General features: G+C 40.8%; 3 protein-coding genes across 4 annotated transcripts; 1 reads left to right on the top strand and 2 right to left on the bottom strand.

Moving 5' to 3' along the window:
* Positions 1-297: 297 nt before the first annotated feature.
* LOC1274069 (ADP-ribosylation factor-like protein 8) lies at positions 298-4,310 on the bottom strand. The gene is made up of 4 exons (XM_313136.6): positions 4,174-4,310; positions 3,214-3,368; positions 2,966-3,127; positions 298-2,364 (listed from the first exon to the last, which is right to left on the bottom strand). The coding sequence occupies exons 1-4, from the start codon at positions 4,294-4,296 to the stop codon at positions 2,244-2,246; spliced, it is 561 nt and encodes a 186-aa protein (XP_313136.3). The 5' UTR covers positions 4,297-4,310; the 3' UTR covers positions 298-2,243.
* A 635-nt stretch (positions 4,311-4,945) lies between these two features.
* On the top strand, positions 4,946-7,289 carry LOC1274068 (myosin-13). 2 transcript variants are annotated; one of them, XM_313135.6, is made up of 6 exons: positions 4,946-5,446; positions 5,610-6,113; positions 6,179-6,486; positions 6,551-6,689; positions 6,759-6,866; positions 6,942-7,289. In XM_313135.6, exons 1-6 carry the CDS (start codon positions 5,384-5,386, stop codon positions 7,029-7,031), a joined length of 1,212 nt encoding a protein of 403 aa, XP_313135.6. In that variant the 5' UTR covers positions 4,946-5,383; the 3' UTR covers positions 7,032-7,289. The 2 variants fall into 2 exon arrangements, with proteins under 2 accessions (XP_313135.6, XP_061497135.1); XM_061641151.1 differs by having other exon boundaries at positions 5,062-5,446; positions 6,759-7,289.
* Positions 7,290-7,305: 16 nt separating this feature from the next.
* On the bottom strand, positions 7,306-8,468 carry LOC1274067 (pre-mRNA-splicing factor ISY1 homolog). Its single transcript, XM_061641153.1, has 4 exons — positions 8,363-8,468; positions 8,269-8,291; positions 8,036-8,196; positions 7,306-7,955 (listed from the first exon to the last, which is right to left on the bottom strand). Exons 1-4 carry the CDS (start codon positions 8,363-8,365, stop codon positions 7,333-7,335), a joined length of 810 nt encoding a protein of 269 aa, XP_061497137.1. The 5' UTR covers positions 8,366-8,468; the 3' UTR covers positions 7,306-7,332.
* Between the last annotated feature and the right edge of the window lie 6,868 nt (positions 8,469-15,336).

Here is a 15,336-nt window from a genome sequence, read left to right as displayed (position 1 = left end):
TTTCAAATCAAAATTCGATTAAATAGGAGGATGCACAATTGTAATAACATTAATAATAACGTATATAAGAAATATAATAAGCTGTGATATACAAAGTATTAAAATAATTTTAAAATGTAAATTTGAGCTAGTATCTGTTCGGATAAGTTATTATGAGTAGAAGCTTAACAACCTTGAACATGGATAGTTTGTATGAAGACGAGGGCCTATGCCTACGTAACTACCAACTCCCATAGCTTCGGATGATGAAAATTGCCTAGGGCGCATGAATGTTGCACCTCACTCAACCAGTTCATGTACTGTTCTTTGTTTGATTTATTTTTTAATATATGTTTTGCGTCATAATTTTATGCTTGTCAGTATATACACTTCAACTTCTATATGATGTAATTATTGGTATCAAGATAGTTACTAAGTTTCCCCCATTTCAATGTTGTTTTACTTTTGCTTTTGTGGTCAGCAAAGCACCTTGCCACTTTCTTCCTCGCCATAACCATTTCAGTATCGCTACTATCTAACGTCTCCTTTTGTAAAGTTTATACTAGTTGCTCTTTTGCTGACTTCGTGACGGGAACTTTATTCGTGTCGGGGAGTTGAACCCATAAGTTTACAAATCCCCAACACCTCACGACAAAATCAAAGGATCATGTTTGTGTCTCACAATTTTGGATAGGGTAGTAATAGCTTCATGATAATATAATATATTCTATTGGCAAATCACAAAACTATGTTTTAAAAATCACAAAGTTGAAAAAGAATTACACGAATTACACGTCAATCATATGACATAGCAACTATTTAAAACAGATTTTGTAGAACAAAGAAAACAACCTAATTTAAAACTTAAAAGGGTGGAAAGATATGGGAGAGTATCGTAATCCCAAAAGTAGAACAAAATTATTCCATTCACTTTGTATACTTAAGGAGCGGTAGAAACTAACTAACGCGTTACACAAATTATTCCTCCAATCGCCGAACCCAGTTTTGATTGACAGAAACGTAAAGGTAAATATGGGTGCGATTATTTTGGATAGTTAATGTATCGCTCTTTGTTTGTATCTATATCAGAAAAGGAAACATCTTTACCCATTCATACTTTGCCACATTTACACACAATCACGCTCAAACATGCTTCATTCACACTATTGCCTCATCTTTTTGCGTTGATATTTAAACAGTGAACTGCTACTAATCCTCCTCCCTCAAAAGAACGCTGGCATACGCTGCTAATTAATTCAATGTAACATTTTCAGTAACCTTTCCTCTTAACTCTAGCACATTGAAACTCTTGCGTTTTGCATGCATCCCCGCAGATCTACATGCATCTCTCCGTTGCACTGCGCCTTGTAAACCAATAATTCAGAAGCGTACATGAAAATCGGTGAAATCGACCTCGCGAATCATTCAACAGTAATCGAAACTACAGCCACAACTCCATACATTCATTCCGTCTGCAGCTGCGGTGTAGTAACGGTTACTATGCTATTAGCGTGCAACACTCTAACGGTAACAATGCTCCAATTAATTTGTTCTTTCACAACTACCTTGACTATCAATGTTATCGCATCAGTTCCACATTTATGTGACTTTTTGCTTTTGCTGTTAGAACCAATCGCTTTGCTTTATCTAGATGCCGGGATTTTCTAGAGGGTTTCTTCATTAGCTTAGCAATATTGGATTGTTCTTAGAGGTTGATGGTTCTCCCGAACGAGTTGTTGGCGACTACATTTACTATCTTTTAGGCGCGTGGCACATGTGCGAGCTACCACACTTTGCATCACACGTATTCAGTACTGATAATATAATTTTAGTGCATCACGCATTTGAACAGTACTTTTTTACGCGTAGCTGGCCTCCCTAATTGCTTTGCAAGTGCTCATTGTCTGGCACAAGCGAGGTGTTGTGGCAAAGTATCGGTGAACTGTTCTATTGAATAGCAAACATTGTATACAAAACTGCATCAGCTTACCTTTGAGATGCAGGTTTGCCAATGATTGATCTCCTTCACAATGCACCACGCAATGCACAATGTAATTCCTTTTTCGGGGGAGGTTTTCTTGCGCCTAAGTATTAGCTGTTAAACGTAGGGCTAGATGCCACGACAGGTTGAATATGAGATTTTTTTTCTGTTGGTTTGGATTTGTGTCATCTTTAGGTCTGTTTCCGCCCCAAGATTGTTGACCCTTACAGTGATCTAGCGATACACTTAAGAGCTTAGTTTTTGATTCCATCACCACCGAGGTTTAACGACTTTGGCTCTTTGAGTGGGCAATTAGCCACTGCAAAGTAATGTCGATGTTATCCTTTTCTTTGCAAGAAATACTATAACAACAGATCTCCCGATCTTGTATGCTAGACAAGTTCCTGGAATTATTTTAAGAAAAATATTTAACGAAGGGTTTTTTTTGAAATTAATAAAACTAACAAATGGGAATATAAAATGAGCTTACATCGTTGTAACAATACAAAAATGGGATGTTGTAAAAAGAAGATAAGACATGGACTGTTTTAATAGAGAATGTACATTCATAACAGAAATTTTATAATGTAAAGCTTTTAAAGAACAAACGGTAAGCAATACGAACGAAGAGATAATCTTACTCAACATCGTATCTCAGCTCAAGAACCAAATTTTCAAGTTTATTCAACAGTTTTGAGCCATTCAGCATTATTTAAAAAGAGTCTCGTACAGAATTAAGAATGTGACATCCGTCCCAAAAACGCTATATGTTCCAAAATTAGGAGGAAATTAAATATTGCACCAATCATCCCCATAAATAGTAAAAATAAGAAAACGTGGGATCTTTCTGCAATATTCTCGCCATTCATTTAATGAGCAAAATCATCCGGAATTTAGAATGCGCCTGGCATGTGGCCTGATATGGTGATATGTAGCCTTTAAGTGCTGATTGTGGTTATACTCCGAAATAAATTAAATACATTAAATAAGCAATACTTTACTCACATTCGATCGATGAGTCCGGTTTCCTCTAATGCTCCTGGTATGTCTCGCTTGTTGCCGAGCACTAACACTGGAATACCGGCCAGCTGGGGTTTATCGAGCAGCGAGTGCAATTCGTTGCGTGAGGCTTCCATTTTATCCAAATCCGCGGCATCAACCATATACCTAAAACATGAAACCATGCAAATTTAAGCAGGTGAGAAGATAAGTCTCAGCGCTTGGCAACATGCAAGCTCAACAAAGGTACATACACGATTGCATTTACACCCCGGCAGTATCGCTCCCACATGGACCGGAATCGTGGCTGGCCTCCGATATCCCACACCTTGATCGTAACGTTTCCTTTCGTTACCTTGCGCATGTTGAACCCAACGGTCGGTATCATATCCTCACAGAACTGCCCAGACTGAAAGGGAAACAAAATAACAGATGCAATCAGAAAACAACAACACCAGGGCTTTCCGCTGAGATATTAATATGAACGTAAACGACACACTCGGGTAACTCTGATAAGCGAGCGAGTGGGGAGCCATCCGCACCACCCCACACGCCCCACCCGGGTTCGATGAACGCGTTAATCTGACGTCGAGCGAAAATATGTTATTCATGAAAATATTTTGACCTTCTCCTCCCCTCCTCCCTCTGCCACACTTCTTCACATTATTGTCGTTGCTTTCGCTGGTAAACATTCTCCGCATAGCTGTACCAAAGGACGGAAAGCAACAATGTCCCCGCATCAACCAGCAGATGAAGATGACAGTCGCATTACGGAGTTTTCGGCAACCGGCAGAGGAAAACTCTGGCGACAAAGGCGCGTGCATCAGCATGGAAAAATAAATCGATAATTGACTGTGACGTTCGCTGCGACCAAAGTGTGTCATCTCGTCGAAACAGCGAGAGCCTCGAGCAACAGCCACGACAGGCAACAAACAATTCACGGTTAATGCTTTCCGCTGATACCGCGTTTAGGGCATGGTAGCGTTGTGAGTCATCCTTGGTCACACATTTACCAGGGGCAATGCTGATAACGCATTAGGCGGGGCGAAGCGGCCGGCACTCGGGTGTGATGCGGGTGGGAGACGAGAAATCCGTCCATCGCTCATAGTTTCTTAATCATGGCGCAGTCGGGTGAGGCGGACACATACGCGCGGGTAGGCAGGTAGGCGGGTTGGAATCGGAACGAATTGGAAAGCAGCCAGCCAGACACTTACGGCGATTACGTTGACAAACGTTGTCTTGCCGGAATACTGCAACCCGACGAGAGTCAGCTCCATCTCCTCCTTCCAGAAGAGACTTTTGAACCAGTCCAGGATGCGATTTAGCAGGGCTAGCATTTTGCGATTTGTGTTTTTGCTCTTTCTAGCTCACACACACACACAATACACACTCCAACTCCCGTTCGGGGCTTCTTCACGTCTTCCTGTGACTTTCTCCTGCTAGTGTATCCGCCCCGCACTAGCTCTCTGGCGGTGGAAGACGAGGTCGATGACAAAGATTGTTTGCAGCACCGCAAATTGTGTGTGTGAGTGTGTTTTTGGATTACTGCCGATCTACGCACAAAGGCACTTGCAGAAGGTGGCACCTGTTTCGATCGGGGAACATACACACACGCACACACAAGCACCGCACGGAAAAATACGCTTTTTATCGGTACGGCAGGCACAACATACGGAACCACTTTTCGCGAAGCAGTCACGTTCACCACACCGAAAATGCGGAGGACACTTTCTTTCCCGACAGAAAATCGCCTGAGCTGCGCCAACAAGATGCACCTTTTGGACACACAAAAAAAACTCTTGCTTGCTTTTGCACTATCACCTCCGCAAGACATTCAGCATTGCTGTCAACACCGTCAAACAGTGAAACATTTCAAGGCCGCGTATTCAGCAGCTCCGACATTTTTTACGATAACAAACTTTTTGCACACATTTAAATCACGTGCTTCCATAAAACAAACATTTTCGAAATATTCTTAATATTATAAAGCCGCATAATCGATTTAAAAGCTTTGAATCAAGTTAAATTTTATTTCTACAACACTTTGCGTTGTGGGTGAAATATTTCACCCACCTGTCAAACGTGTCAGAGCAGAGTTGTGTACAACAATGCGTGTAGGTGTGTGCGTGCATGATTGGAAATGTTTTTCTTGCCGTGGTCATTTTCCGTAGCAGTGCGAAAAAATATTCCGTAATTTCCGTGCTACGGAAAGAAAGTTTTTAAGTGATCTAAGCGAATGTAAAGTGAACAACTTTCTTGCTTACTCCTAGCATAAAGCAATACGCCCACAATGCTACATGCATGAGTCGCTAGCCGATAGATATCGCATTCCCAATTGCTCCGACCGCCGATGCATGCTGGAAGCAATCTGTTGTGACACCCAGAGTTAGTTCTTTACCGTATAGTGAAAGCTGCCAAGCATAGATGGAAGCAATGGAAGCAGAAAACTCCAACAAATACCAGAAACTAGCCACCGAATACTCAAAAGTAAGTACACGGCGGTCTGGAAGTGCTGGGAACGAGCCCTGCGGACTGTATTCCGCTAGTTTTCAACTCTCAGGGGGGCGTGTTCTGAGGGTCGGCTATCAGCAAAGGGCGTCCTGTTAAAGCGGCACCAATTTAATCTGATTATCGTTCCGCCTGTTTACAGCTCCGTGCCCAAGCGAGCGTGCTGAAGCGGGCCGTTCTCGATGAACAGAACAAAAACTCTTCCCTGCGGGAATCTTTACGCCTGAAAGAGGCGACACTGCGAAAATCGGAACAGGAAGTGGACAGTTTGGGGTTCCGCAACAAGCAGCTCGAGCGGCGTGTTGCAGCATTGCAGGAAAATCTCGAGCACGAGCTGAAGAAAGTGTCCGGTGGCAAAACGCTAAAAACGAAATCATCCAACAACGACCTCAACGCTGTCGCGGGCACGGAAACAACGGGCGTGATCGCGGAAGAGCTGCAGAAAAAAATTCTCGAAAATGCACAGCTATCAAACAGCGTTGAAGATAAGAGCGCAGAGGTAAAGCAGTTACAAAATCGCATCGAAAGCCTCAACCGGGAGCTGCAGCAGCAGGCGACGGTGGAGCAAAAGCTGCGGAAAGAGCTCGAACTACTTACCGTACGGAACTCGGAGCTTGAATCTAAGGTTTCGGAAGCAGCAAGCACGGTTAGTGAACATGCAGTTCTTGGCATTTTTCAAGGTTTTTGATTTATATCGCTTTTCCATCTCAGATTGGAAGTGAAGATGGTTTGAGTGTTACGACGGATGTGGAAAACCATTTCAACCATTTCACGGCCAGCTCGAACAGTGCGTCCCAGGTGCAGAACAATGGCACCGTCAACACCACCAATAACAACAACATCAACACCACAGCTGGAACCCAGGACGATCGGGTTGTGTTTCTCGAAAAGGAGCTGAACCATTGGCGGGCCCAGTACGAGCTGCTGAAGATAGAAACCTCTAGTCACATACGAATAGCGCCAAAAGTAGCCGAGCAAAAGGAAGACATTTTCAGTCATGGGGCAGATGGCATCAATAGGTAAGCTTTCGTCAGTGATGGAATTACACGAACATTGTTGAGATGAGAATCATTGCCGTTGCAGAACGCTGGAAGACAATCAACAGCAAAACGAAGTGCAAACACGAGAACAAAAGCTGACAGAGTGTTTTACGAAAAGCATCGAAGAATTGTTCCATGACAAATGTCGCGCTGAATCGAAACTTGCTTCACATTTCATTGAAGTGCGTAATTGAGCTTGTTTTTCGGATGTCGTGGCATTATTTTTTGAATACAAAATCTTTATCCCACAGTGTCAAAGACTGCAGACCCATTTGGATGTTTTAAAGAGTCGTCTAAAAGACCGGGAAGAGGCCAACAGAGAAGAGGAGCGTCGTTACCGTATCATCGAAGATGAATTGGTAAGTGAAGTGCAATACGATCGTAACCGTAAACTTAATTTAAAACTCCGGCCGTTTTGCTCTGCTCCCGCACAGTCCCGCACGCGGCTCAACTACGAGGAACAAATCAGTGTCCTGACCGAGCAAGTGATAAGCCTAAGTGATCAGTTAGCCAAGGCCAAGTAGTCCCGAAAGCGGACAAATCGAACGCACTCAGTCGTCTTTCCACTTTGTGTTGTAGCAACACACCCCAAGAGTTGTATCCAGTTCGCGGCGTGTGCTTCTCCCTGAAATGTGAATATCATTCTATACTCCTTCCGGTGCTAGAAGGAAAGTCGCATATACTCAAGTGTGTGTGTGTGTGCGCGCATTATGCAATAAGCTAGTAACGGCAACCCTGTCGAAACGTTTACTGGATGTGTAATAAATTCTTATAAAACAAAATAGGTTACTACTGATGTGCTTATCAAATTACAAAATCTTACATTTATTCATCATCCTCGATGCCGTACTTTTTCATTAGCTCCAGTTTTCGCTTTTTCAGCAGCGCCGCCTCAATGTCCTTCTGGCTGGGCACGGGCACGTGCGCCGTAAAGCGTGGCCCCAGCAATCCCATCGGGTCTTCCTTTGTTTGCTGTTCGGGGTCGCGCGTAATGTACGCATCCGACCCGTAGATGTCCGGTTCATCGTCATCCTTTTCGGCCGTTTTGCTTCCACCCTTTGCACTGTTCCACTCTTCCACTGCGCGCTGAATTGCAAGCTTCTCTGCCTTTTCCTCCAGCGGCAACAGGATACCATCGTCGTCGTCCCGATAGCCGTAGTAGTCAGCGTCGATGTCCTTCATCAGTTCGGCGCGCGTTTTCTTCGGTGGCGGCGGAGGTTCCTGTTCGAACAGTTCCCGCACACCCGGCAGATCCTTTGCAGCGCCGAAATATTTGTATCCCCGATTGCCCGGCACCTCGCGCCCCTCGGCATCGAACATCCGCGGACCGTAGCGCCGATAGTGTGGGCCACCGAGATCGGATATCTGATTTTCCCAGTGGCGTTTCTCGCGTAGCAGTTTGTTGATTTCATCGTTTAAATCACGGATACGAAATTCACCCAAACCGGCTGAAAGAAAACAAAAAGGAGAAGCCGTATTTAACAACCTGTGGCGTAACGTTGAGCCACGCTGTCAAGTTGACCCATACCGTTCTGAATTTGTGCTACTTTCTTCGATATCTCACGGATGATCTCCAGGCGCCACTTTTCGCACTGTCCCAAATCGCGACACTCGGAGGCAAGGTACGGACGCCGTTCCTGTTTTCCCGTTTCTGTTTCTTTCGCCGCCCGCCATCGAGCCAGTGTTGTCCTGCAACAGAAACGAAGCGTATATTGCGCATTGAAATTTGATTGAAATGAACACCCACATGCGGGTACTTACATAGCCTTTTCCGCATTACGTGCCTGTATACAGAAAAATCGAAACGATTAATTAGTAACAATGCTAAAATGATTACTTTTATTCCTTCGCTTACCATTTTGCTGCGGCGTGCTGTTTGTTGCTGAACGAGAAATGTAAACAAATTGTGCCCGCCGTTTGACAGCACCACGACCTGTCAACTCGGCTTCGCTGTCACTCGACTGACAGTCAGTGTGGGCAGATTATTTTGACGGTTTTCGGTAGGCGCATCAAAATTTTATCGGTAGTTTTCGGTAGGTTAAAACTCAAAACTTAACTGAGTTAAAAAAAAGTAAAAGCGAAAGAAGTTTAAGTGGGATAGGGTGGGGGGGGGGAGGGTGGCGCTAATGCGCAAAATGAAAGTTCCATCTCACGAGAATATGCATCCTTTATCTAAGATATGGATTAGATTTGGTTCAGCGGCTACACAAATGAAGGTCTTTCTCAAGTGTCGATGTGAAAATTGTACTGGGAATTCTAAGCCAAAGAAGAACTAAGATGCACATTATTTTTCTCAGTGGTGGCTTTCTTCTTTTTCTCGGGGCTCTACCCGACCGCTTAGGGCCGCAGCAGTGCTTCATTTGATACAACTTTATCGTACGTTCTGTCATTTGATTTTCGCTGGATTTGCACGACGCCGGTTTTGACGTTTTGCGACGGTTTTGCGACGGTGGCCGCCAAAAAGCTCGCCTGACCTGCGTGTTATGTTCTTTCAAAATATTAAATAAACACGATGTGTTTATTTGGAGCTTGGACGCTAAATCATGCGCAGCGCGAGCTGCGCATTCCTTTTTATTTGAAACTGACCGCATGTCAAGACGGATCGCTATCGCTTAAACCGTGCACAACGGTTTCAGGTCATGGCAATATTGGTCATAATGCCATAACACGCCCAACCAAAAAATTTTTTTTTTTTTTTTTTTTTTTTTTTTACATACAATATTTCTTAATCCTATTTTTATGGACGATTTCTGTTCTATCACCTATCTTTAGTTCAACATTTGGACCGGTTTCTTTAATAATAGTATAAGGTCCTAAAAATGGTTGCTCTAACTTACTAGCCGTTTCATTTCTCAACAAACATTGATCTCCTGGCTCAAAAATCTTGATTTTACTTGTTTGGTCATACTTTAATTTTACCTTATGTTTGTTATTTATGAGCTTTTCTCTGACTTCTCGATGTGAAATTACCAATTTAGCTTGTAAGGTTTTTATATAGTTGTCTAAATCGTAATGCATTTCCTTTTTAGGGTTTTCTAAGCAATTCGAAGGAATATTAGGCAGTCGGCCATATAATAAAAAGAAAGGGGAATAACCTGTTACTGTATGTACAATGTTGTTGTACGAAAACTCATAGAATTGAATCCAATCCTTCCAAGCTAGTGGGTTGTCTTTGCAATGGATTCTTAGGAAATTCCCTAACATTTTATGTGAATTTTCCAAGGCTCCTATGCTTTCATGGTGATATGCCGTGGAATTTAGTTTTTCAATATTAAGTTGTTTGCAAAGTTCGATGAATAGTTTTGACATAAACTCTGCTCCTCTATCCGTGCAAATGATTTTTGGTATCCCATATTTGAGAATAACTTTTTCTACGAATGCCTTTGCTACCGTTTCCGTTCTTTTGTCTGTAATAGGTGTTGCTGTGATGAATTTAGTAAGATCGCATTGTGTTGTCAAAATATATTCACAACCTTCTACTTTCACAAGTGGTCCTACCAAATCTAAATATATTTTTTCCATGGGCTCGCTAGCAGTAGACGTTATTGTTAATGGTATTTTTGGTTCACTTATCTTTTTGTTCACCTGACACTCTTTACATTTTTTAACCATGTTCCGTACATCTGTATCTATGCCCTTCCATGTATATCGTTGTTTAATGGTTTTCAACATTCTATTTACTCCTGCATGTCCTGCTGTAGGCAGAATATGATGATCGTTCATAATGAGCAATTTTAATTCTTTTTCACAATCTTTGATTATTTTTATATCCCTTTGCATTACTACTATTTTTGGAAGGTTTTTTATATTTATCATTTTGATGTTTTCAAGAAGTTTTTTGATCTTCTCATCATATTTCCTTATTACCAGTATCACCTCTTTCCCTATTTCTTTTTTTATTTTCAAAATATCGAGCAATATTCTCCGTAGATGAATTATGCTTTGTGTATCGGGAATTTTGATTTTTTCGTTTGTTGCTACAACATTTTTTATCTCAGGGCAAACTACGAGCTCTACGAATACAGTTTTTGATGAAGGCTGTGGATTGTTCGGAATGTTCTTGTCTGAAGAAGCGTCATTTTGTTTAGAAATCATAGACCTTGTTGTTGTTAGTACTACGTCATGATTGAGTGTTTTGAGATCGTCACTCGACATTCGAGAAAGTGCATCTGCCACCACATTATCAGTTCCTTTTGTATACTGGATCACGAAATCGAACTCCTCTAATGCAAGGCGGAATTTAGTGAGTCTGCTTGATGGGTCAGTCATTGTAAATAAGTAGACCAGCGGTCTATGATCAGTGAAAATTTCGAATGTTTTTCCAAACAAATAGGGACGAAAATGTTTTGTAGCCCACACTACTGCTAGCAATTCCTTTTCTATTGTACCATAGTTTAATTCGGCTTTGTTCAAAGCTCTGCTTGCATAAGCTATGGGTTTCCCATTTTTATTTTGTAAGACTGCACCGATGGCTGTTCCCGATGCATCCGTATGTAATATGAATTTATTATTTTCGCTGAAATCCGGAAAGTCTAAAAGTGGTGGATTTATAAATTTTTGTTTAAGTGTTTCAAATGATTGATTACATTCTGGAGTCCATTTGAAAGGAACATTTTTTCTTGTGAGCATATTAAGCGGCATACAAATGCTAGCAAAATTTTGTATGTGCTTCCTATAGTAATTGGCAAACGCAATGAATCGTTTAACTTGATCTGGGCTGGTTGGTACAGGCCAATTCTTAATACATTCAATTTTTGCTGGATCAGGTTTTATCCCTTCATTAGAAATGTAATGTCCAAGATAAACCAATTCTTTTTTTAGAAAATGACATTTTTCAGGATTTAATTTTAAATTGACTTTTTGTAATCTAGTAAAGGTAGCAATAAGATTTGTATTATGCTCCTGTAAGTTTTTCCCGAAAACAATAATGTCATCAAGATAAACCAAACATTTTTCTTGATTTAGTCCTGACAAAGCAATTGTCATAAGCCTCGAAAAAGTTGATGGGCTGATTTTAAGACCCATAGGTAATCTTGTCATCTGATATTGGCCCGTTGCTGTGGTAAATGCTGTTATTGGCCGGTCCTCTTTATTAAGTTGAACTTGGTAGTATCCTTGTGACAAATCAAGGTGCGAGAAATATTTGGCACCAGCCAATGAATCAATTACTTCCTCTATATTAGGAAGTGGAAATTTATCATCTTGTATAACTGAATTTACTTTCCGATAATCTACTACTAGCCGCCATTTTTTCGTATCATTTGATGATTTTTTAGGTACCAATAAAATAGGGCTATTCCAGTCGGATTGAGCGGGTTCAATTATGTTCTCATTCAGCATTTTATTAATCTGTTTTTCTGTTTCACTTTTCTGAAAATATGGCAACCGATATTGCTTTGAATAGCTTGGTGTTACATTAGTTTTTGCTTTAATATTAGCTTGAAGACAGCTTGAAGGTTTAAGAACGTCATTATTGAGACAAAAAATATCGTTAAATTTTAAACACAATTTTGAAATCATTTTTCTTTCATCATCTGTTAAATGTGCTAAATTTAATTCTTTAAGATGTTGTTTGGCCCTGTCAGTATTTTCATCGTTTCTTTTAAATTCAATTATATTATAAGCTTCAGCAGGTTGAATTATTGGTTTAAAATTTTTAATGGAAGTTGGTTTGTTTGAAAAATTAACTAACTTAACAGGAAGTTTCCCATTTATTGGTGTTGCTAAACTGTTGGCAACAAAAACATGTGGCGATAATTGTTCACTCATTATTACAGACATTTCAGTTGTATCTGTATCAACATATGTAAGTAATTCAGTTCTTGCAGGTATATGAAAATTATTATAATATTTAGGTGGGGTAAAAGAAATTTTCATTTTAGAAAAATCAAAAATAGCATTAAATTGTTTTAAGAAATTGGTACCAATTAACCCATTAATATCTGACGGTAAATTATTTAGTACATGAAAACGAATAGGATATTTATTATTATCAATAGTTATTGTCGTGTCGATATATCCCATAGTTTGAGTATTGCCATTAAGGCCTCTGACCATAAACTTATTATGAGGATTAATATATACATGGTTGGGAATACATCGTTGTGCAATAATGCAACAAGATGCTCCGCTATCGACAATAAATTGGATTTTTTTTGAAAAAAGGTGACCAAAAATTTTAACGGTTTTGATTATATCAAAATCAACGAAATAAATCCAACAAATTTACGTCTTCCTCTTCCTGCGTTGGTGCATCATTGGCTGAAAAGTTTTCGTGTTGATGTGTGTTGTTTAGATTTGACCTATTTGGCAAAAATGATGAACTTCCACGAAATGCATTATTGTTTCCCCTTTGATTTCCTCTTAAGTATCGAAAACCAGATGGTCGGCGATAACCACCTCGGGCTCGCATGGGTGGTCGATTGTACCAGTTTTGTCGATGGTTCCACAATGCATCATGGTTTCCATCATTGTTTTCAAATTCAGAGGAACATTCCAAAGCATCAGAAATCGCCTTGCTTAGTGTGGGAGGATTTCTTGCTTTCAGAAAAAATTTTGTTGTTGGATTGGATAGTCCCCCTATAAACGCACGTATAGCTGTTGTTTCCACTATATTTTTCGCAGAACCTTCCGAAACAAAATTTCCAGCTGAAACATGGGCCGCTGCTAGTTTTGCAGACAAAGCTTCAATTTCTGACCCATACTCGGAAATGTCACGCTTTCCTTGCCTCTTGGTTCCCATCTCGTGTTCCACCGCCAAAGGTGTCATTTTTACAGCGAATTTTTCTTTTAGGAGTTTAAGCGCCTCCTCAATTGTATTAGCAGGAGTGATAACTCCATGTGCTACGCCTGTCAGTGTGGTTCTCAAAAATTTTAAAAAGTGATGCTCATCTACACCTTCTGAATATTCTCGAAACAACTCAACACTTTCTATATAATTCGCAAGGTCTTTTGAATTACCATCATATGGTTTAATTAGTTTTAATCCTAAATTCAAGTCAAGTTTTGTCGTCATTGTCGCGTTTTTGTTTGTCTGCTTGTTGCAAGTGTTTTGTCTGAACACTACCGAACCCACAGCCGCCACCAATTCTGTACTCACCTTCGGTTTTGTTGTTTTGTTTCTGATCGCACTTTTCCGCTCATCCACAGCGCTGCGGGTTGCTTTCTTCATTAGGTTGTCGGTAGACAAAGGCGAGATAGGCTGCTCGCTTAGGAATTTTCACGTAACTGTACACACACTAAAGTGATGATTTGATGATCGACGTTGCGGGAGTTGTTTGTCTTGTCACCAAAGTTTTAGCCTGCTGCACACAAAAGCGATGAACTCGATGATCCACGGTGTTGATTGTATTGTCGCCCAAAATTTCTGCCTGGCACGTACAATAAACAAAGACACGATTGTCACCAAAATTTTTGCCTGTTGCACACAAAAGCGACGAACTCGATGATCCGACGGTGAGGGTGTTCCTCGTATTGTCGTCCAAAATTTCTGCCTGACACACACACACAATAGACAACGAACACGATGATCCACGATGAGGGGCGTTGTTTGTTTTGTCACCAAAACTTCTTTTTTTTTTTTTTACATGCACACTAATACAGCGAACTGGTGTCACAAGAGGGCCGGAACGGCTGCTCTTCACACGTTAACTTTTTTTTTTTTTTACACTCAGTAGGCGATGAACTCAGTGAGGCGATGACAGTAACAGTTATTTCGATTTTTTTTTTTTTTTTTTTTTTTTTTTTTTTTTTTTTTTACGCCAAACACTATTGCTCTGGTTCAATCATGTGACGCATTTTTATATGGACACATTACACCGCACTTTGCTACTGCTGCTCTTTTGATGTCACAATGCAAGAAATATCACTTCTGCACGTATGGCAATGTTATACGTATGCCATATTTAGCGTTTTCCCAATATGTTGCTGTTGCTCCTGGCAGGATCGCCATGTTATGTTCTTTCAAAATATTAAATAAACACGATGTGTTTATTTGGAGCTTGGACGCTAAATCATGCGCAGCGCGAGCTGCGCATTCCTTTTTATTTGAAACTGACCGCATGTCAAGACGGATCGCTATCGCTTAAACCGTGCACAACGGTTTCAGGTCATGGCAATATTGGTCATAATGCCATAACATGCGGACCAGTGTGGCCAGATTATATTGGCAGATTTCGGCAGGAGCACTGTTGAGAACGCAACCATTTAAATTTAATCAATTATTTTAACGATCAATTTCTTCTTCATTTTCTTCAATTTCTGAGGAAAATACAATGAAACAGCGCGAGCGAGCGTTCTTTTCATTGGCACTCACTGGCGCTCTGCCTCGTGCATTTTAAAGGCATGCAATAGAGCGCATTCTCTCCGTGAAGGCGCTCCATCCGCCATTTTTAATTTTCAGCCCAAAACAACGGACTTCGGATCCGATCTTGGGCCGGACTGAAAATTTAATTCTCTTTTTCTGTCAGGTGAGCTTAAACCGCGGACAGCGAGATTCAAATTCAAATTTAAATGATTTTCTTTGACGAAAAATTCTCGGAATCCACGCAACTGACATTTTCTACTTATTATGAACATAACATTTTAACGGAGAAAAATAAAAAGTGCCAGGCAAATAAACGTGCATCAGCGCGATAAGTAACAAATGAGGTTAGCAATCCTTGAAACAGCAACCCAAGCGCCACAGATTAAGCTGAAACGACTGAAAAATCAAATATCTGTGATTTTCGGTAGGATAAATGAAAAATCGGTAGTTTTAGGGCGGTCATCTGTGAATCGGTAGGCATATAAAAAAATCGGTAGGAATGCAGATAAATCGGTATTTCTGGT

The sequence above is a fragment of the Anopheles gambiae genome, chromosome 2 (genome assembly GCF_943734735.2).
Source record: "Anopheles gambiae chromosome 2, idAnoGambNW_F1_1, whole genome shotgun sequence".
NCBI classification, from domain to species: Eukaryota; Metazoa; Arthropoda; class Insecta; order Diptera; family Culicidae; genus Anopheles; species Anopheles gambiae.
This window is presented reverse-complemented; position numbering and strand designations above follow the sequence as displayed.

What these genes read in the sequence shown, in the direction of transcription:
- LOC1274069 (XM_313136.6), bottom strand. Translation starts at nt 4,296, where the DNA reads ATGCTAGCCCTGCTAAATCGCATCCTGGACTGGTTCAAAAGTCTCTTC. An exon ending in CGTTTGTCAACGTAATCGCC is followed by an intron (nt 3,369 to 4,173) that starts GTAAGTGTCTGG and finishes TTTCCCTTTCAG; the next exon opens with TCTGGGCAGTTCTGTGAGGA. An exon ending in ACCGGACTCATCGATCGAAT is followed by an intron (nt 2,365 to 2,965) that starts GTGAGTAAAGTA and finishes AAATAATTCCAG; the next exon opens with GAACTTGTCTAGCATACAAG.
- LOC1274068 (XM_061641151.1), top strand. Translation starts at nt 5,384, where the DNA reads ATGGAAGCAATGGAAGCAGAAAACTCCAACAAATACCAGAAACTAGCC. An exon ending in TTTCGGAAGCAGCAAGCACG is followed by an intron (nt 6,114 to 6,178) that starts GTTAGTGAACAT and finishes TTTCCATCTCAG; the next exon opens with ATTGGAAGTGAAGATGGTTT. An exon ending in GGGGCAGATGGCATCAATAG is followed by an intron (nt 6,487 to 6,550) that starts GTAAGCTTTCGT and finishes TTGCCGTTGCAG; the next exon opens with AACGCTGGAAGACAATCAAC.
- LOC1274067 (XM_061641153.1), bottom strand. An exon ending in CGTAATGCGGAAAAGGCTAT is followed by an intron (nt 8,197 to 8,268) that starts GTAAGTACCCGC and finishes TTTCTGTTGCAG; the next exon opens with GACAACACTGGCTCGATGGC. An exon ending in AGTAGCACAAATTCAGAACG is followed by an intron (nt 7,956 to 8,035) that starts GTATGGGTCAAC and finishes GTTTTCTTTCAG; the next exon opens with CCGGTTTGGGTGAATTTCGT.